The sequence below is a fragment of the Dipodomys merriami genome, unplaced genomic scaffold, assembly GCF_024711535.1.
Source record: "Dipodomys merriami isolate MVZ:Mamm:240054 unplaced genomic scaffold, mDipMer1.0.p SCAF_68, whole genome shotgun sequence".
Taxonomy (NCBI): Eukaryota; Metazoa; Chordata; class Mammalia; order Rodentia; family Heteromyidae; genus Dipodomys; species Dipodomys merriami.
Window position 1 is genome coordinate 785,820 of NW_027206268.1, and position 15,169 is coordinate 800,988.

The 15,169-nt window shown below is 55.3% G+C and overlaps 2 protein-coding genes across 2 annotated transcripts; one reads left to right on the forward strand and one right to left on the reverse strand.

The window, feature by feature from the left end:
• Positions 1–1,924: 1,924 nt before the first annotated feature.
• On the reverse strand, positions 1,925–8,484 carry LOC138815952 (U3 small nucleolar RNA-interacting protein 2). The gene is made up of 14 exons (XM_070005361.1): positions 8,391–8,484; positions 8,073–8,161; positions 7,159–7,268; positions 6,664–6,731; positions 6,520–6,561; positions 5,796–5,922; positions 4,730–4,854; positions 4,545–4,637; positions 4,020–4,120; positions 3,784–3,918; positions 3,641–3,703; positions 3,001–3,226; positions 2,755–2,828; positions 1,925–2,183 (listed from the first exon to the last, which is right to left on the reverse strand). Exons 1-14 carry the CDS (start codon positions 8,475–8,477, stop codon positions 2,090–2,092), a joined length of 1,434 nt encoding a protein of 477 aa, XP_069861462.1. The 5' UTR covers positions 8,478–8,484; the 3' UTR covers positions 1,925–2,089.
• A 5,179-nt stretch (positions 8,485–13,663) lies between these two features.
• Positions 13,664–14,809, forward strand: LOC138815912 (G-protein coupled receptor 62-like). The gene has a single exon (XM_070005292.1). The coding sequence runs from the start codon at positions 13,664–13,666 to the stop codon at positions 14,807–14,809; it is 1,146 nt and encodes a 381-aa protein (XP_069861393.1).
• Positions 14,810–15,169: the final 360 nt, after the last annotated feature.

A 15,169-nucleotide genomic window follows, 5' to 3' on the forward strand; every position in this document is an offset into this window, starting at 1 on the left:
ATTAGTATTGTCAAAGCTTATAGAAGTCACCAACTGTGTAGAACATGATAATGACAATTTGCCTTGTGAAGGTTAAAATGTGTTTGTAACTTTAAGTATGACCATTCCCCTATGAAGTATGTGAAATTTATGTAATCACCTAATCTCAATTAAAGAAAAAAAGTGAGAGAAGGGATGGGTTAGGAGAGGTGGATAACAATGTTATCAGACACCTTGTACTCATATACTGTTTTAAAGACTAGCGCTCTTACCGCTTGAGCCACAGCACCACTTCAGCTTTTTCTGTGTGTGGGACTGAGGAATTGAACCCAGGGCTTCATGCATGCTAGACAAGCACTGTACCACTAAGCCACATTCCCAGTTGTTTGTTTTTTTACATTCCTAGTCCAGTTTTTTTTTTTTTTTTTTAAGGGAAATCTCACATTGGCTTAGTGGTAGAGTGCTTGCCTAGCATAGATGAAACCTTGAGTTTGATTCCTCAGTACTATATAAACAGAAAAAGCCAAGCTGGGCACCGGTGGCTCATGCCTGTCATCCTAGCTACTCAGGAAGCTGAGAACTGAGGATCTTGGTTCAAAGTCAGCCTGGGCAGCAAAGTCTGTGAGACTCTTATTGCCAATAAACCACAAGAAAACCAAAAGTAGTGTTCAAGGCTCAAGTGGTAGAGCTACTAGTCTTGAGCAAAAGCTCAGGAACAGTGCCCAGGCCCTGAGTTCAAGCCCCAGGACCAGCATGCATGCATGTGCGAACATGAACACATACACACACACACACACACACACACACACACACACACCCCTATTCATTGTCCTGAGTTCAAGCCCCAGGACCAGCATGCATGCATGTGCGAACATGAACAAAGACACACACACACACACCCTGTTCATTGTCTCCTCTCCCCCCCCCACACACACACAACCTGCTCATTGTCCCGCAGAAACCAAAGAGCCTCAGCCCCACCCCTGCACCCCTCCTCTCCCTCCTCTCTGGGGCTTTACCCTACATCAGGAGTGACTGCCTAACTGGTGGTCAGGAGGAAAGCATTTCTCTGACACATTTTCTTTTTTTTTTTGTCGGTCATGGGGCTTGAACTCCAGGCCTGGGCGCTGTCCCTCAGCTCTTCAGCTCAAGGCGAGCGCTCTACCACTTGAGCTACAGCGCCACTTCCGGTTTTCTGGTGGTTTATTGGAGATAGGAGTCTCATGGTCTCTCCTGCCCGGGCTGGCTTTGAACCGCGATCCTCAGATCTCAGCCTCCTGAGTAGCTAGGATGACAGGCGTGAGCCACCAGCGCCCGGCTTCTGACACATTTTTCTAAGCAGGGTCCTTGGCTCTGATCTAGGATTCACCCTGGCTGTCATTCAGTATTAGGACAGGGAACTTCCCAATTCTGACCTTGTCCCCACACAGTGAACCCCACCAGACTCTCACCTTGGGGGGGGGGGGAGGTAGGGGTGAGGAAGGGAGCAGTTCCCTAGGTAGACCAGTTGTCATCAGCTTGATCCCATGGGCACCCTCTGCCCACCCCCCCTGCCTCGTGTGGTGCCAGCTCTGATACAAACAATTGTGGCTTCTTGGCTGGGGGAATGGAAGGACAAGCACTGAGGGGGGACAGGAAGCTGGGAGGAGCCAGCTGAGAGATCACCCCGAGTTCCTTTTTGTCTATCATGGGGCTTGAACTCTGGGCCTGGGCGCTGTCCCTCAGCTCTTCAGCTCAAGGAGAGCGCTCTACCACTTGGGCCCCAGCGCCACTTCTGGTCTTCTGGTGGTAGATAAGAGTCTCACTGGCTTTCCTTGCCCGGGCTGGCTTTGAACTGCGATCCTCAGATCTCAGCCTCCTGAGTAGCTAGGATGACAGGTGTGGGCCACCAGCGCCTGGCCACCGCAAGTGCTTTTGGAAAAGACTAAAGGCCCGGAGACTAGCAGAGGGCTGAAAATCTATTAGAGCTCTGCCCTTCCCCAACGCAATTCACCTGCTACCACCTCTCCCTTCCAGAAGCTTCAAGAGACAAGGCCTCAGAATGGGAGGCGTTTAATACAAACAGTAGGGGCAGGGCCTGGGCAGGACTTAAATAAGGAGGTACAGGGTGTCAGGAGCCGGCGGCTGGGGGCACGGAGGTCCTGCGGAGGGGGATGATGCACACTGAGTTCCGGGCTTCTTTGAGTCGCCACCATCGGCCAAGCCTGCAGGAGGTGAAAGGGATAGGTAAGCTGGACAGCAGCAGCTCAGGCCTGTCATCCTAGCTACTTGGGAGGCTGAGATCTGAGGATCATGGTTTGAGTCCAGCCTGGGCAGGAAAAGTTTCTGAGCCTTTTTTTTTTTTTTTGCCAGTCCTAGGGCTTGAACTCAGGGCCCATGTACTATCCCTAAGCTGCTTTTTGCTCCAGGCTAGCCCTCTACCACTTGAGCCACAGCACCACTTCCGGCTTTTTTTCTGTGTCAAACCCAGGGCTTCATGCATGCTGGGTGAGCACTCTTACCAGGGAGCCACCTTCCCAGCCCGGTTTGGGAGACTCTTATCCCAATAAATAACCAAAGAGCCAAAAGTGACGCTGTGGCTCAAGTGGTAGAGTGCTAGCCTTGAGCAAAAAGCAGCTCAGGGACAGTGCCCAGGCCCTGAGTTCAAGCCCCAGGACTATCCCAACTCCTACCCAATGCCAACGATCTTTTCTCTTCCTATTCCATGGGCTGCCCAGCCTTGAACCCCCAATCCAGGGTCAGGAGCAGAGAAGGAAGGAGGGAAAAATCACAAACCTGTGTTCCTGGCCCACTCCAGCCACCAAAAAGTCCCCAGTGCTGGAAAACTTGAGGCTGTTGATAAAGCCCACCTATGGGGGAAAAATAAAAAAGGATGGGGTGAGATATCCCAACACCCCAATCCACCAGTGTCCCCCAACATCGCCCACCGTCCAAGATCTTGGTCGTCCAAAATCCCTGTCAGGGCTCCCAGGGCGGGGGGGGGGGGGGCGGTACCAAGAGGTCAGATCAAGGCCCGCTCACCAATGGGATGTCACACACGTGGTCCAATCGCCGGAAGCCTTCCCCGCACTGCCAAAGACGTACACGGGAGTCATGGGAGCCTGTAGCTACGAGGTCTGTGTTGAGCAGCGCAGTCACTGAAGACACCCAGTAGGGCTGCTCCAGCCCAGGCTCACCCCGTATCCCGTGAGCTTCCCGCTGCAGGGCGAGCGGCCGCTTCTTGGAGAGACCCCACAGGGCCACAGAGCTGGGGGTGGGAGGGTGATCAGTGGGTGGCGGAGGAGGGACAGGACAGAGAGAGAGGCACGGAGCGAGAGAGATCAAACTACCCATGCTCCCACAGTGGGGAAATGACACAAAGCAAGTTCAGGACTAACCCAAGTGGTCAGACATCCAAGAGCCAGTTTGGTTGTGTTTTTTGTCGGTTGTAGGGCTTGAACTCTGGGCCTGGGCGCTGTCCCTGAGCTCTTCAGCTCAAAGCAAGCGCTCTACCACTTGAGCCACAGCGCCACTTCTTTTCTTGTGGTTTATTGGAGATCAGAGTCTCACGGACTTTCCTGCCTAGGCTGGCTTTAAACCACGATCCTCAGATCTCAGCCTCCTGAGTAGCTAGGATGACAGGCGTGAGCGGCCGGTGCCCTACCCAAAAGCCAGCCCTTACCCATCATCAGCGCCCGACACCATATGCTCCTCGTTGATCAGGTGGACACAGTCGATGGAGCCCCTGGGGAAGAGAGGCCGTTGAGGGGGCGTGGCCCAGCCCTGCACCCCCAAGAACCCATCTGGTGCGGCAGGCCACCTTACTGGTGGCCATAAAAGACGAGTTGCGACTCTTCGGGGATCTTCCACACGCGCACAGTCCCATCCCGGCCTCCGGCGGTCACGCAGCATTCCCGGCTCAAGGCGTCCAGTGCGGCCACGGCATCCTGGTGCCCGAAGCTGGGGAGCAGGGAGGGCAGAGGAGGAGAGGTCATGCTGCTGAGACCCAGGCCCGCCCAGCCACGCTCCCTCTGCCCCCTCCCCCCCGGCCCTGCACGCACAGCGTCTCCACGTAGGAGTTCTCGGCCACATTCCACACCTTCACCGAGCGGTCGTGGGACGTGCTGTAGAGCTGGTGGGTGCCCCTGCGGAACGCCAGACCCTGGGGGAGTGGGGACAAAGGAATGACAGAAGGGGCCAGTGTGGCTCACGCCTGTCATCCTAGCTACTCAGGAGGCCGAGATCTGAGGATCGCGGTTCAAAGCCAGCCTAAGCCAGGCACCAGTGGCTCACGCCTTGTCATCCTAGCTACTCAGGAGGCTGAGATCTGAGGATTGTGGTTCAAAGCCAGTCTGGGCAGGAAAGTCCATGAGTCTCTGATCTCCAATGAACCACTCAGAAAACCAGACGTGGCGCTGTGGCTCAAGTGGCAGAGCGCTCTCCCTGAGCTGAAGAGCTGAGGGACAGCGCCCAGGCCCAGAGTTCAAGAACCCACAACCAACAAGAAGTTACAAAAACCCTCAGAGAATGGGAACCGAAGTCTGTCCCCCACTAAACACCCTCCAAGCAAGGCCCCAGATCCTCACCGACACAGCGTCCCGGTGCCCTGTGAAGGTATACAGGTGACGACAGCTCTGGGCCTCCCAAATGAAGATGAGTTTGCTGCGGTCACCAGAAGCCTGTGGGGATCAGGACAAAATGGCCACAGGTACATAGCACCCCTCTCCCCACCTGGCCCCCCCCCACATGCCCAGTGCCAACTCAGCCTTACCAGGTACTTGCCATCGGAGGAGATGGCCATACACAGGACATGGGTACTGTGCCCAGTTGGCTGCCCTTCTGTACCCTTCTTGGCTCGAGGTATCACGTGCAACTTCCGTCCACTCTCCACGCTCCCTAGCAACCCAGAGGAGAGACAGAGAGAGAGAGAGAGAGAGATGGGAAATCTGGGAGAGCAAGAAGGGATGGTGGAAAAAGCTCTATCCCTTTATCAAGGGATAAATGTAGAAATTGGATTATAGAAAATGCTCTACACTGGGCTGGGAAGGTGGCCTAGTGGTAGAGTGCTTGCCTAGCATGCCTGAAGCCCTGGGTTCGATTACCTCAGCGCCACTTAAAACAGAAAAAGCTGCAAGTGAGCGCTGTGGCTCAAGTGGTAAAGTGCTAGCCTTGAGCAAAAAGAAAGCTTAGGAGTAGGGCGCCGGTGACTCACACCTGTCATCCTAGCTACTAAGGAGGCTGAGATCTGAAGATCACAGTTCAAAGCCAGCCCAGGCAGGAAAGTTCATGAGACTCTGATCTCCAATGAACCACCAAAAAACCCATAAGTAGCGCTTTGGCTCAAGTGGTAGAGCACACTCTCCACTCTTGAGAAGGGAAAAAAAAGAGAAGGGGAAGAAAAACAAAAGGGAAAAGTTAAAAAGAAAATGAAGCTGCTCTTATCATTCTAGTTACTCAGGAGGCTGAAATCTGAGGATCAAGGTTAGAAGCCAGCCTGGGCAGGACATGAACATGGGGCATGGGTGCTGTTCCTCAGCTCTTCAGCTCAAGGAGAGCGCTCTACCACTTTGAGCCACAGTGCCATTTCTGGTTTTCTGGTGGATCATTGGAGATAAGAGTCTCATGGGGCCTTTTCTGCCTGGGCTGGCTTTGAACCATGATCCTCACATCTCAGCCTCCTGAGTAGCTAGGGTGACAGGTGTAAGCCACCACGGCTCTTTTGGTAGCAAATCTACCTCTACATGCTTTCCTTATCACAGTTCAGTGTGTCAAGACGAGGCCCCCTCTCCTCAGACCAACCCCCCCCATCCAGATACCCCACACAAGCCGTCACTCACACTTAATGATGGTGCAGTCTTTGGCAGCAGAGAAGATGGCCGAGTCATCAGGGGTAACAACCAAACACGTAATGGAGAGCTGGTGACCTCGCAGCACTCGAATGGCAGCAGGGTCTGGGGTCTGGATCTGGATAGGTATAAAGGATGGGTGGCTGGGGCTGGGAAGGTGGCTCAGTGGTAGAGTGCTTGCCTAGCATGCGTGGAGCTCTGGGTTCGATTCCTCAGTGCCACATAACACAGAAAAAGCTGGAAGTGACGCTGTGGCTCAAGTAGTAGAGTGCTAACCTAGGCCCTGAGTTCAAGCCCCAGGACTGGTTAAAAAAAAAGGGGGGGGGAGGCTACTGCATATGGCTCTTAAACCCTGTTAGGAGCTGGTGGCTCACGCCTGTCATCCTAGCTACTCAGGAGGCTGAGATCTGAGGATCCAGATTTGAAGCCAGCCCAGGCCAGGGAAGTCCGTGAGACTTATCTTCAAGGAACCCTCAAAAAGCCAGAAGCGAAGGTGTGGCTCAAGTGGTAGAGCACCAGCCTTGAGTGAATAAGGGATAGGGCCCTAGCCCTGAGTTCAAGTCCTAATGCTAGCCACGCTCCCTCTCCCTACGTGCAAAAACACACACATAAAAAATAACCTTTAACTCCACCATATCTGCTCATGCGTTTGCTGTGTAGCAGAGCAAAGACCCCATAAGCCCAGTGTCCCCTACCAAGCTCTTCCCTCTCTTACCTCCCGTGCCACGCACTTCTGCAGTCTTCCTCTCTGTTCAAGCTACATGGAGAGAGACGAGGAGTTGAGGTCCAGGAGAGTGGGACCAAGCCCCTCTCCCAACCTTCCCCAACCTATCCTCCCTTCCGCCCCCCCAACACTTACCACATCCTCCTTCAGACGCCCAGCCACCTGGTCCTCCTCAAACTCCCGGGCCTCGGCCTTCTCCTCCTCTGTGCAAATACACACCAGTCTATGTAATCCAAGGCTGGAGGGGGGGGGGTCTCTCTTGCCTTTCTTAACCCCACCCCAGGCTGGGTCTCAAATACATGGCTGTGGCATGCAGGAAGTTCAGGCTACTGTGGTAAAGGGGAAGGATTTTTTTAACTAGGGCTTGAACTCAGGGTGTAGGCACTGTCCCTTAGCTTTGTTTTTGGAGATAAAAGAGGCTCACAGACTTGGAACCTCCATTCTCAGATCTCAGCCTCCTGAGTAGCTAGGATGACAGGTCTGAGCCACCAGCCTCCAGCTTCCCTTAGCCTTTTTGTTCAAGTCTAGCACTATCTGAACTTGAGCCTTTTGCTGGTTTAATGGCAAATAAAGAGTCTCTTTATGGAATGGGCAGGTTTCAAACCAGGATCCTCAGTTCTCAGGACTCACCTTGCTGCCTGAGCTGTTCAAGGTAGAGTTTGGCCAAGCGCAGCTTCTTCTCCTGTGCGGTCTCTTCCAGCTCCTCTTCCTCCTCCTCCTCTGTCCTCTTCGAAGCCAGGCTTTAGGCAGGGAGGGAGAGGGGAGTTTAAGGGGCTCATCCAGCAATTCTCACCACTAGGATTACAGGTGGGAGTTACCGGAGCCCAGCCAACACATTTCCTCTTCATGTGTCTGTTCATCTCTGTTCCCAATAGTAAAGCCAGTGCCTGGCATGGGAAAGGGCAGAAAGGATGCAATGGACAATGTCACATTCCCCTATTTTCACCTATTTAGGAAGCTGATGTGGGAAGATGACTTCATCCAGGTCTCCAGGCCATTCAGGATAACACAGCTGAGACCCTGTCTCAACAACCCAAGAATCGCTAGACATGGTGGTTGCTACCTATCATCCCAGCCTGGGGGAAGCTAAGACAGGAAGCTCATGAATGTAAAGGCAGCCTAGGCTACAGAACAAGACCCTGTCTAAAAGAAAAGAGAGAGACACACACACAAAAACCTAGGAATTGTGCCACTTCAGGAAAACAACAAAAGGGTTGCGAAGGTGGCTTAGTGGTAGAGTGCTTGCGTAGTACCACATACACAGAAAAAGCCAGAAGTGGCTCTGGGGCTCAAGCCGTCGAGTGCCAGCCCTGAGCCAAAGAAGCTCAGGGACTGCGCCCCCAGGTCCTGAGTTCAAGTCCCGGGACTGGATGTATGTGTAGGAAGGGGAGATTTAAAAAAAAAAAAATAACAAGAGCCACACTCTGGACACTATAAAGGCCAGAGAGAATCCCACACTCTGCCCAGCTCTGTCCCGCCTCACCATTTCACCATCCTGGGCCTCAGTTTCCCCTGGCACCAGGTGACAAACAGCAGCAGCTCACCTCTCGGTCTCGGAGTCGCTGGAGATCTCTTCATTCATCCTGCCGCCACCCTTGGCCTTGGCTTTGCCCCTGTCCCCGGCAGACTCGGCCTGGGAAATTACATGCGTCCCTGTCGTGGGCCACCCCGGAATCGACCCAGGGACCCCCCCCCAAAGCCATGGCTGCTCATGACTGTGATCCCCAAGATCACAGTTCCAAGATCGGGCCCGGGGCCAAGTGAGGCCAACAGGAGGAGGCCCCGACCCCAAGGCCAGCAGCCTGCCCCGGGAAACGAGATCCAAGATCCACACCAGCCCTGGGAGAGCACCGGATGCTCACCTTTCTCCGCCGTTTGCCGGCCCCCGCAGCGGCCCCCACCCCCGAGCCCGACCGTCCCCGCTTCCGAGCTGCAGCCGCCGCAGACATGATGCGCCCAGCCTCAGCGCGCCGCCGCCACTGCCAGAGCACTCACGCGGCCGCTGCGCCTCGGGCCGCATGGCAAGACCCCGCGCCCTGATTGGCTCCCACGCTCCATCGGGTCCCGCCTCCTTCATCTCCATTGGGTCTTCCAGCCGATTCGGCCACACCCCCCAGCTCTCATAGGACAGACGCGTGAGGCCACGCCCACCGGTGTTCTGATAGGCTCCCTGGAAAGCCTCTCCCCAAGCGCTTCCGTCTGGAGCCCCGAGGCGCATGCGTGGTGCGTCTGCCTGACTTGGCAGCCTGGATCCAGACTCTCTTCTCTTGCGCCCTGCGGCCGCTGGGAGGCCGCAGAGATGCGGGTTTCCAAGTTTCCAAGTGTTGTAGGGCGGGGACCAGGGAAAAGGGGGGGACGGGATGGGGGGGCAGGGGGATGGGGGGGGATGGAGATCCAGGGAATGAGGCCACCCAGAATCCCTACCTGAAGGCCAAGGTCATTGGGAAATGATTGCTACGCAGTGGACTGACCAGCAACATCAGGAGCGGCCCTGGGCCTTGGAGATGTCCACGGTGTGTCCCTTCATCTGTGGACCAGGCCACCAACTTGGGCCTGGCTGCCTGGGCCTCTGACTCACCCCACTAGTGGCCAAATAGCTGGAATTCTACACCCTGGTCATTGTCCCTCTCAAGCTCTTCCTCTCCTTCTCCTGATCCTCCTCCTGATCCTCTTCCTCCCCATTCTGGGGAACTCCCTCTTTGAGCCCAGCCTCAAAAAGTTGGGTGGGAAGTTGCTAGAGAAGGATTTCAGACCCTTTGGGAGGTGCACACAGCAGTTTCTCCCCGCCCCCCCCCCCCGTGTCTCTTTCTCTCTCTCTCTCTCTCTCTCTCTCTCTCTCTCTCTCTCTCTCTCTCTCTCTCCCAGTGAGTTGTCCTGTGAGATTGTCCATAGCCATTCTGCAGGACCAAGCCAACACACTGGAACCTTGCCCGGCACCCCAGATCTCTTAAGTAGGTTAGGAAAAGGCGATCTGACCCAGAAGTACTGCCTATCTCCCCATGGCTGGCATGACTCAGCCCAGCAACCAAGCCAGGTCCCCAAGCTTTCCTGACAAAAGAGGGAGTGTCTGGCTGGAACAGGGAGGAGGAGGTAGTGCCTAGGGGAGATTCTCCTTTAACTTTTCCTCCCACTCCAGGACACCCTGGAAATCTGGAGGAGGAGAAGGGAGACAGCCTCTTCTTTCTTGATTGAATGGGAAGACTGGATGGGTCCTGACCTGATGCTTCTGACTTGGAGAAAGGAGTAGATCTGGGGCACAGAGGGCTGGAAAAGGGGTGGATCTAGGTAGCAGGAAGTAGAGAAAACTCTTCTCCACACACACACCTGCTACCCCCCCCAAAAAAAGGGCAAGGCTGGGGTGGGTCAAGTTGGTGGTAGCTTCATGAAGAGGCCCCTCTCCCCCACCCCCTCATCACCCCCAATCTAAGGGAAAGCCATGGCTCCAAAACAGAAGGCCATGGGGCAGCAGCAGCAGCAGCAGCAGCAGCAGCAGCAGCAGCAGAAGAAGAAGAAGAAGAAGAAGAAGAAGAAGAAGAAGAAGAAGAAGAAGAAGAAGAAGAAGAAGAAGAAGAAGAAGAAAAGAGAAGGAGGAGGAGGAGGAGGAGGAGAAGAAGAAGAGAGGAGGAGGAGGAAGGGGAGGGGGACGGGGAGGAGGAGGAGGAGGAGGAGGAGGAGGAGGAGGAGGAGGAGGAGGAGAGAAGAAGAAGAAGAAGAAGAAGAAGAAGAAGAAGAAGAAGAAGAAGAAGAAGAAGAAGAAGAAGAAGAAGAAGAAGAAGAAGAAGAAGAAGAAGAAAAGAGAAGGAGGAGGAGGAGGAGAAGAAGAAGAGAGGAGGAGGAGGAAGGGGAGGGGGACGGGGAGGGGGAGGAGGAGGAGGAGGGGGAGGAGGAGGAGGAGGGGGAGGAGGAGGAGGAGGAAGAGGCAATGGGGGGGAGGACAATTTCTGCTCCACTGTCAAGGGCCTTCGGACTGCACCTGCCAAGAACCGTACAATCCACGTGGACTCCCTCTGTCCATTCAACCAAAACCCTAACACCCAGGTGAGCTACAGCCCTATTTATGCCCAAGCCTCCCCCCACCCCCACCACACACACACACACACACACACACACACACACACACACACACACACACACACACACACACACACACACCTTAGGAGCCCAGCTCTAGTCAGGGGAGCTCAGGATCTCCAAGTAAACTCCACAGACCTACCACAGAGATGGGGGTCTAGCCATGCATCAATGCCTGTAATCCCAGCTACTCAGGGGGCTGAGATCTGAGGACCACACTGCAAAAAGCCAGTTGGGGAAGGAAAATTCTGTGGGATTCTTATCTCCAGAGAACCATTAAAAAAAAGCAGAAGTAGAGATGTGGCTCAAGTGGTAGAGCACCAGCCAGCCTTGAGCAGAAAAAAAAAAACAAAACAAAACCAAGTGCCCGGGCCCTGAGTTCAAGCCCCAGTACCAGCACCAAAAAACAAAAACAAAAACCATCTCATCAGATGCAAATGAGTTGGGCTTGGTCCAGGCAGACTTTCTCCACTGGAGGGAGGGGCCTGACTTTCTGCTACCCCCTTTCCACCCCCAAAGGCTCACCACCACATGAGACTCCTCAAATTAGCACCCTTCCCCATCCCAAGGCAGAATTCTGTTCTTCCAGAATCCCTGCCCTCCGACCCTTCTGCTAGATCTTAGCCACGTCCTTGACAATGAAGATCCTCAGCCTTCCTGACTCACCTCGCTTCTGTACAATTATACGATGGTACCTTGAACCAATCCAACAGCAGACGCCACAATCATAAGTTCTAGCTGGGCGTGGTGGCTCACACCTTTCATCCTAGCTACTCAGGAGGCTGAGATCTGAGGTTCACAGTTCAAAGCCAGCCCTGGGCAGGAAAGGCCATGAGACTCTTAGCTCCAGAAAACTGGAAGTGGCACTGTGGCTCAAGTGGTAGAGCGCTAGCATTGAGCTGAAGAGCTGAGGGACAGAGCCCAGGCCCTGAGTTCAAGCCCCACACCAGAAGGAGGAAGAGGAGGAGGAGGAGGAAGAGGAGGAGGAGGAGGAAGAGGAGGAGGAGGAGGAGGAGGAGGAGGAGGAGGAGGAGGAGGAGGAGAAGAAGGAGGAGAAGAAGGAGAAGAAGGAGAAGAGGAGGAGGAGGAGGAGGAGGAAGAGGAGGAGGAGGAGCAGGAGGAGGAGGAGGAGGAGGAGGAGGAGGAGGAGAAAGAAGAAGGAGAAGAAGGAGGAGAAGAAGGAGAAGAAGGAGAAGAGGAGGAGGAGGAGGAGGAGGAGGAGGAGGAGGAGGAGGAGGAGGAGGAGGAGGAGAAAGAAGAAGGAGAAGAAGGAGGAGAAGAAGGAGGAGAAGAAGGAGAAGAAGGAGAAGAGGAGGAGGAGGAGGAAGAGGAGGAGGAGGAGGAGCTAGTTCAAGTAGTAGCATCCTCTCCCCTACCCTCCCCCCCACACCAGGATAATGGGGCGCTAGATCTAAAGCCCGATTTCTTCATCCGTCTAGACATGAAGAAGATGCCCTTGGGAAAACTGAGCAGGCAGTAGATCACAAAGGGCTTGAGGCCTTAGATGCCCTTTGAAAAGCCTCCCTCCCCGCAACCAAGGCCTGGACAAGCTCTCCTCCCATTTCTACACGGTCATCCCACTTTGGCCAAACCTGACCTCAGCCCATCAACTCCCTGGAGATTCCGCAGGCCAAGAAGGACATGCTGCTGGTGAAGACACCACTCCGATCCCAGGCCAAGATGGAAGACCTGGGGTGGGTGACTGGTCCAGAGCTGGTAGCTCATGCCTGTAATTCCCAGCTACTCAGGAGGCTGAGATCTGAAGATCACAGTTGGAAGCCAACCTTGGCAGGAAAGTCTGTGAGATTCTTGTCTCCAATGAACCACCCAGAAAACCAGAAATGGTGCTGTGGCTCTCAAGTGGTAGAGCGCTCACCTTGAGCTGAAGAGCTGAGGGACAGTGCCCAGGCCCAGAGTTCAAGCACACACACACACACACACACACACACACACACGGAGCCAAGGGCAGATGTGAGGGAAGGGTATCTGGGCAGAGGGAACACAGAATATGCACAGACCCTGGAACATGGTTTCCACAGGTGAGATGAACAGCAAACTATGGCTAGACGTCCTATGGACAAGGAAGAAGATGGAAGCTTCAGGAGGGAATCTCAGGGAAGGCCAACGAAGGGGGTCACAGCCCCCCTCAACAGATTACAATACGTGCAGGGTTATGTGTCGTTCAACAGCCAAGCAGAAAGGGCACTGCAGAGAGGTCTAGCAAGAAGAACAACACAGGGAAAGAATCTGAAAAGATGCAACTGGATACTCGGAAGGTAAGCGACCTTAGGGAGTTACTTCCACCCTCAGGCTGTGGAACTAATGGCCGGAAACAGAATTCTGAGGCCTGTAAGTGAGGATCACTCTGCAGAACCCAGTTCCATGCCTGCTAGGCCCTTTCCCTAGGCTAGAGTCTCCAGCTGCCAGCTGCCTAGGACCCGTGGGCTTGGTGGTAGGCCGCCCTCCTCCCTCCCTTCCTCCCTCCCTCCCTGCTGCTCTCTGTGTCTCCAGAGGCCACCATCAGAGTGACAGCCAGTACCATCTCCACAGACGCTGAGCTCTTAGAGCTGGGCTGGGGCAAGGGGAAGAGACACTCAGCAGATTGAGCCTTGTATTTTTCCATCCGGGCCTCCACGGGCCCCCTCCCCGCTCTTCCCCACCCCCCCCCTCCAAAAACCAAAAGGGGATGACAGCCTGGAAATATGGAAGCCACCTTCCTGGATAGCTGATGAGGTGAGGAAGAGCTAGAAGAGCAAAGGGACAGGTGATGGAAATTTCCTTTTCTCTCTCGCTCTTGGGTTTTTTTTTTTTTTTTTTTTTGGTGCCAGTTTTGGGACTTGAACTCGGGGCCTGGGCACTGTCCTTGGGTTTTCTTCCAGGCTGGTTGTTCTACCACTTTGGGACTTTATTTATTTATTTTTTTGGTGGTTCATCGGAGATAAGCGTCTGCTGGACTTTTCTGCCCCGGCATTGAGCTTGGAACCGTGATCCTCAGATCTCAAGTCTGCTTGAGTAGCTAGGATTACAGGCGTGAGCCACGGCGCCCGGCTTTCTGTATGCGTGCATGCTTTCTGCAATCTTGGACCAGGCAGCTGAGCAGCTGGCTCTGATGGCCAACAGCACGGTACTGCTGCTGAGGATCACCCCTGCGGGAAGCGAGGGGGGCTCCATGGGGTTCATCCTGGCCGTGCTGGTGGAGGTGGGTACACTGCTGGGCAACGGGGCCCTGCTGATCGTGGTGGTGCGAACCCCGGGATTACAAGACGGTCTCTATCTCGTGCACCTGTGCGTGGTGGATCTCCTGGCCGCTGCGTCCATCATGCCATTGGGCTTGCTGGCAGCACCACCGTCTGGACTGGGCCGGATGCCCCTGGGCCCTGCATGGTGCCGGGCTGCGCGCTTCCTCTCTGCAGCTCTGCTCCCCGCATGCACGTTGGGTGTGGCCGCCCTGGCCTTGGCACGCTACCGATTCATTGCACACCCATTGCATCCGGGTATCCGACCCCGGCCCGGGCTGGTGCTCACCACCGTGTGGACCTCAGCCGGGATCCTGGGTGTCCTGTCTTTGCTGGGCCCCCCTCCCGGCCCGCCCCCTGCACCAGCCCGGTGTTCAGTGTTGGCTGGGGGGCTTGGACCCTTCCGGCCACTCTGGGCACTGCTGGCATTCGCATTGCCAGCCTTCTTGCTGCTGGGGGCCTATGGCAGTATTTTCCTGGTGGCTCGGCGCGCTGCCACCCTGAGACCTCCGGGACCCAGGCCTGGGGGTGCCCGACTCCGCTCTGACTCCTTGGACAGCCGGCTCTCCTTCTTGCCACCTCTCCGATCGCACCTGCCCGGGGGGAAAGCGGCTCTGGCTCCCAGCCTAGCCATAGGCCAATTCGCAGCCTGTTGGTTGCCTTATGGTTTTGCGTGCCTGGCACCCGTCACCAGGGCTGCAGAGGCCGAGACAGCCGTCACCTGGCTGGCCTATTCCGCCTTCGCCGTCCACCCGTTCCTCTACGGGCTCCTCCAACGCCCTGTGCGCCTAGCACTGTGCCGCCTGACCCGCCAGGCCCTGCCAAGACCCTGCGCGGCGCAAGCCTGGCACCCCGGGACCCTCCTACATCGCCTCCAGAGACCCCCTGTTCTAGCCCCTTGCCAGGCACCAGATCACATCAGCCAGCTGGCAGAAGGGCAGAGCCCTGTCAGCAGCACGCCACAGGCCACCTGAGACCCTCTTGCTCCTTCTGCTCTGGATAAAAGATGATGCCCAAGGGCCCAGCCCTGTCCCCCCCCCCCCCCCAGCCCCTGCCCCAGCTCAGGCCTCTGAAAATCTCCTGCCTCAACTTTTGGCTCTGTGGCAGGTAGTAAAAGTGGACTGGAGGTCTGGTGTGATCCCCAAGTTTCTCAGGACTCTGTGCTGGGCCTAACCTTAGCTGGCAGCCTTGGACACAAAACCTCCTTTATTTATTTATTTTTTTCTCCTGAGCCCTGTTTTACTCATCTCCCTTAAAGGCTCCTTCTGTGTTAACTGTTGGAAACTTACAGACAGTCCCTGGCCCAGGGAGAACAAAAAAGTGGGGCAGGATGA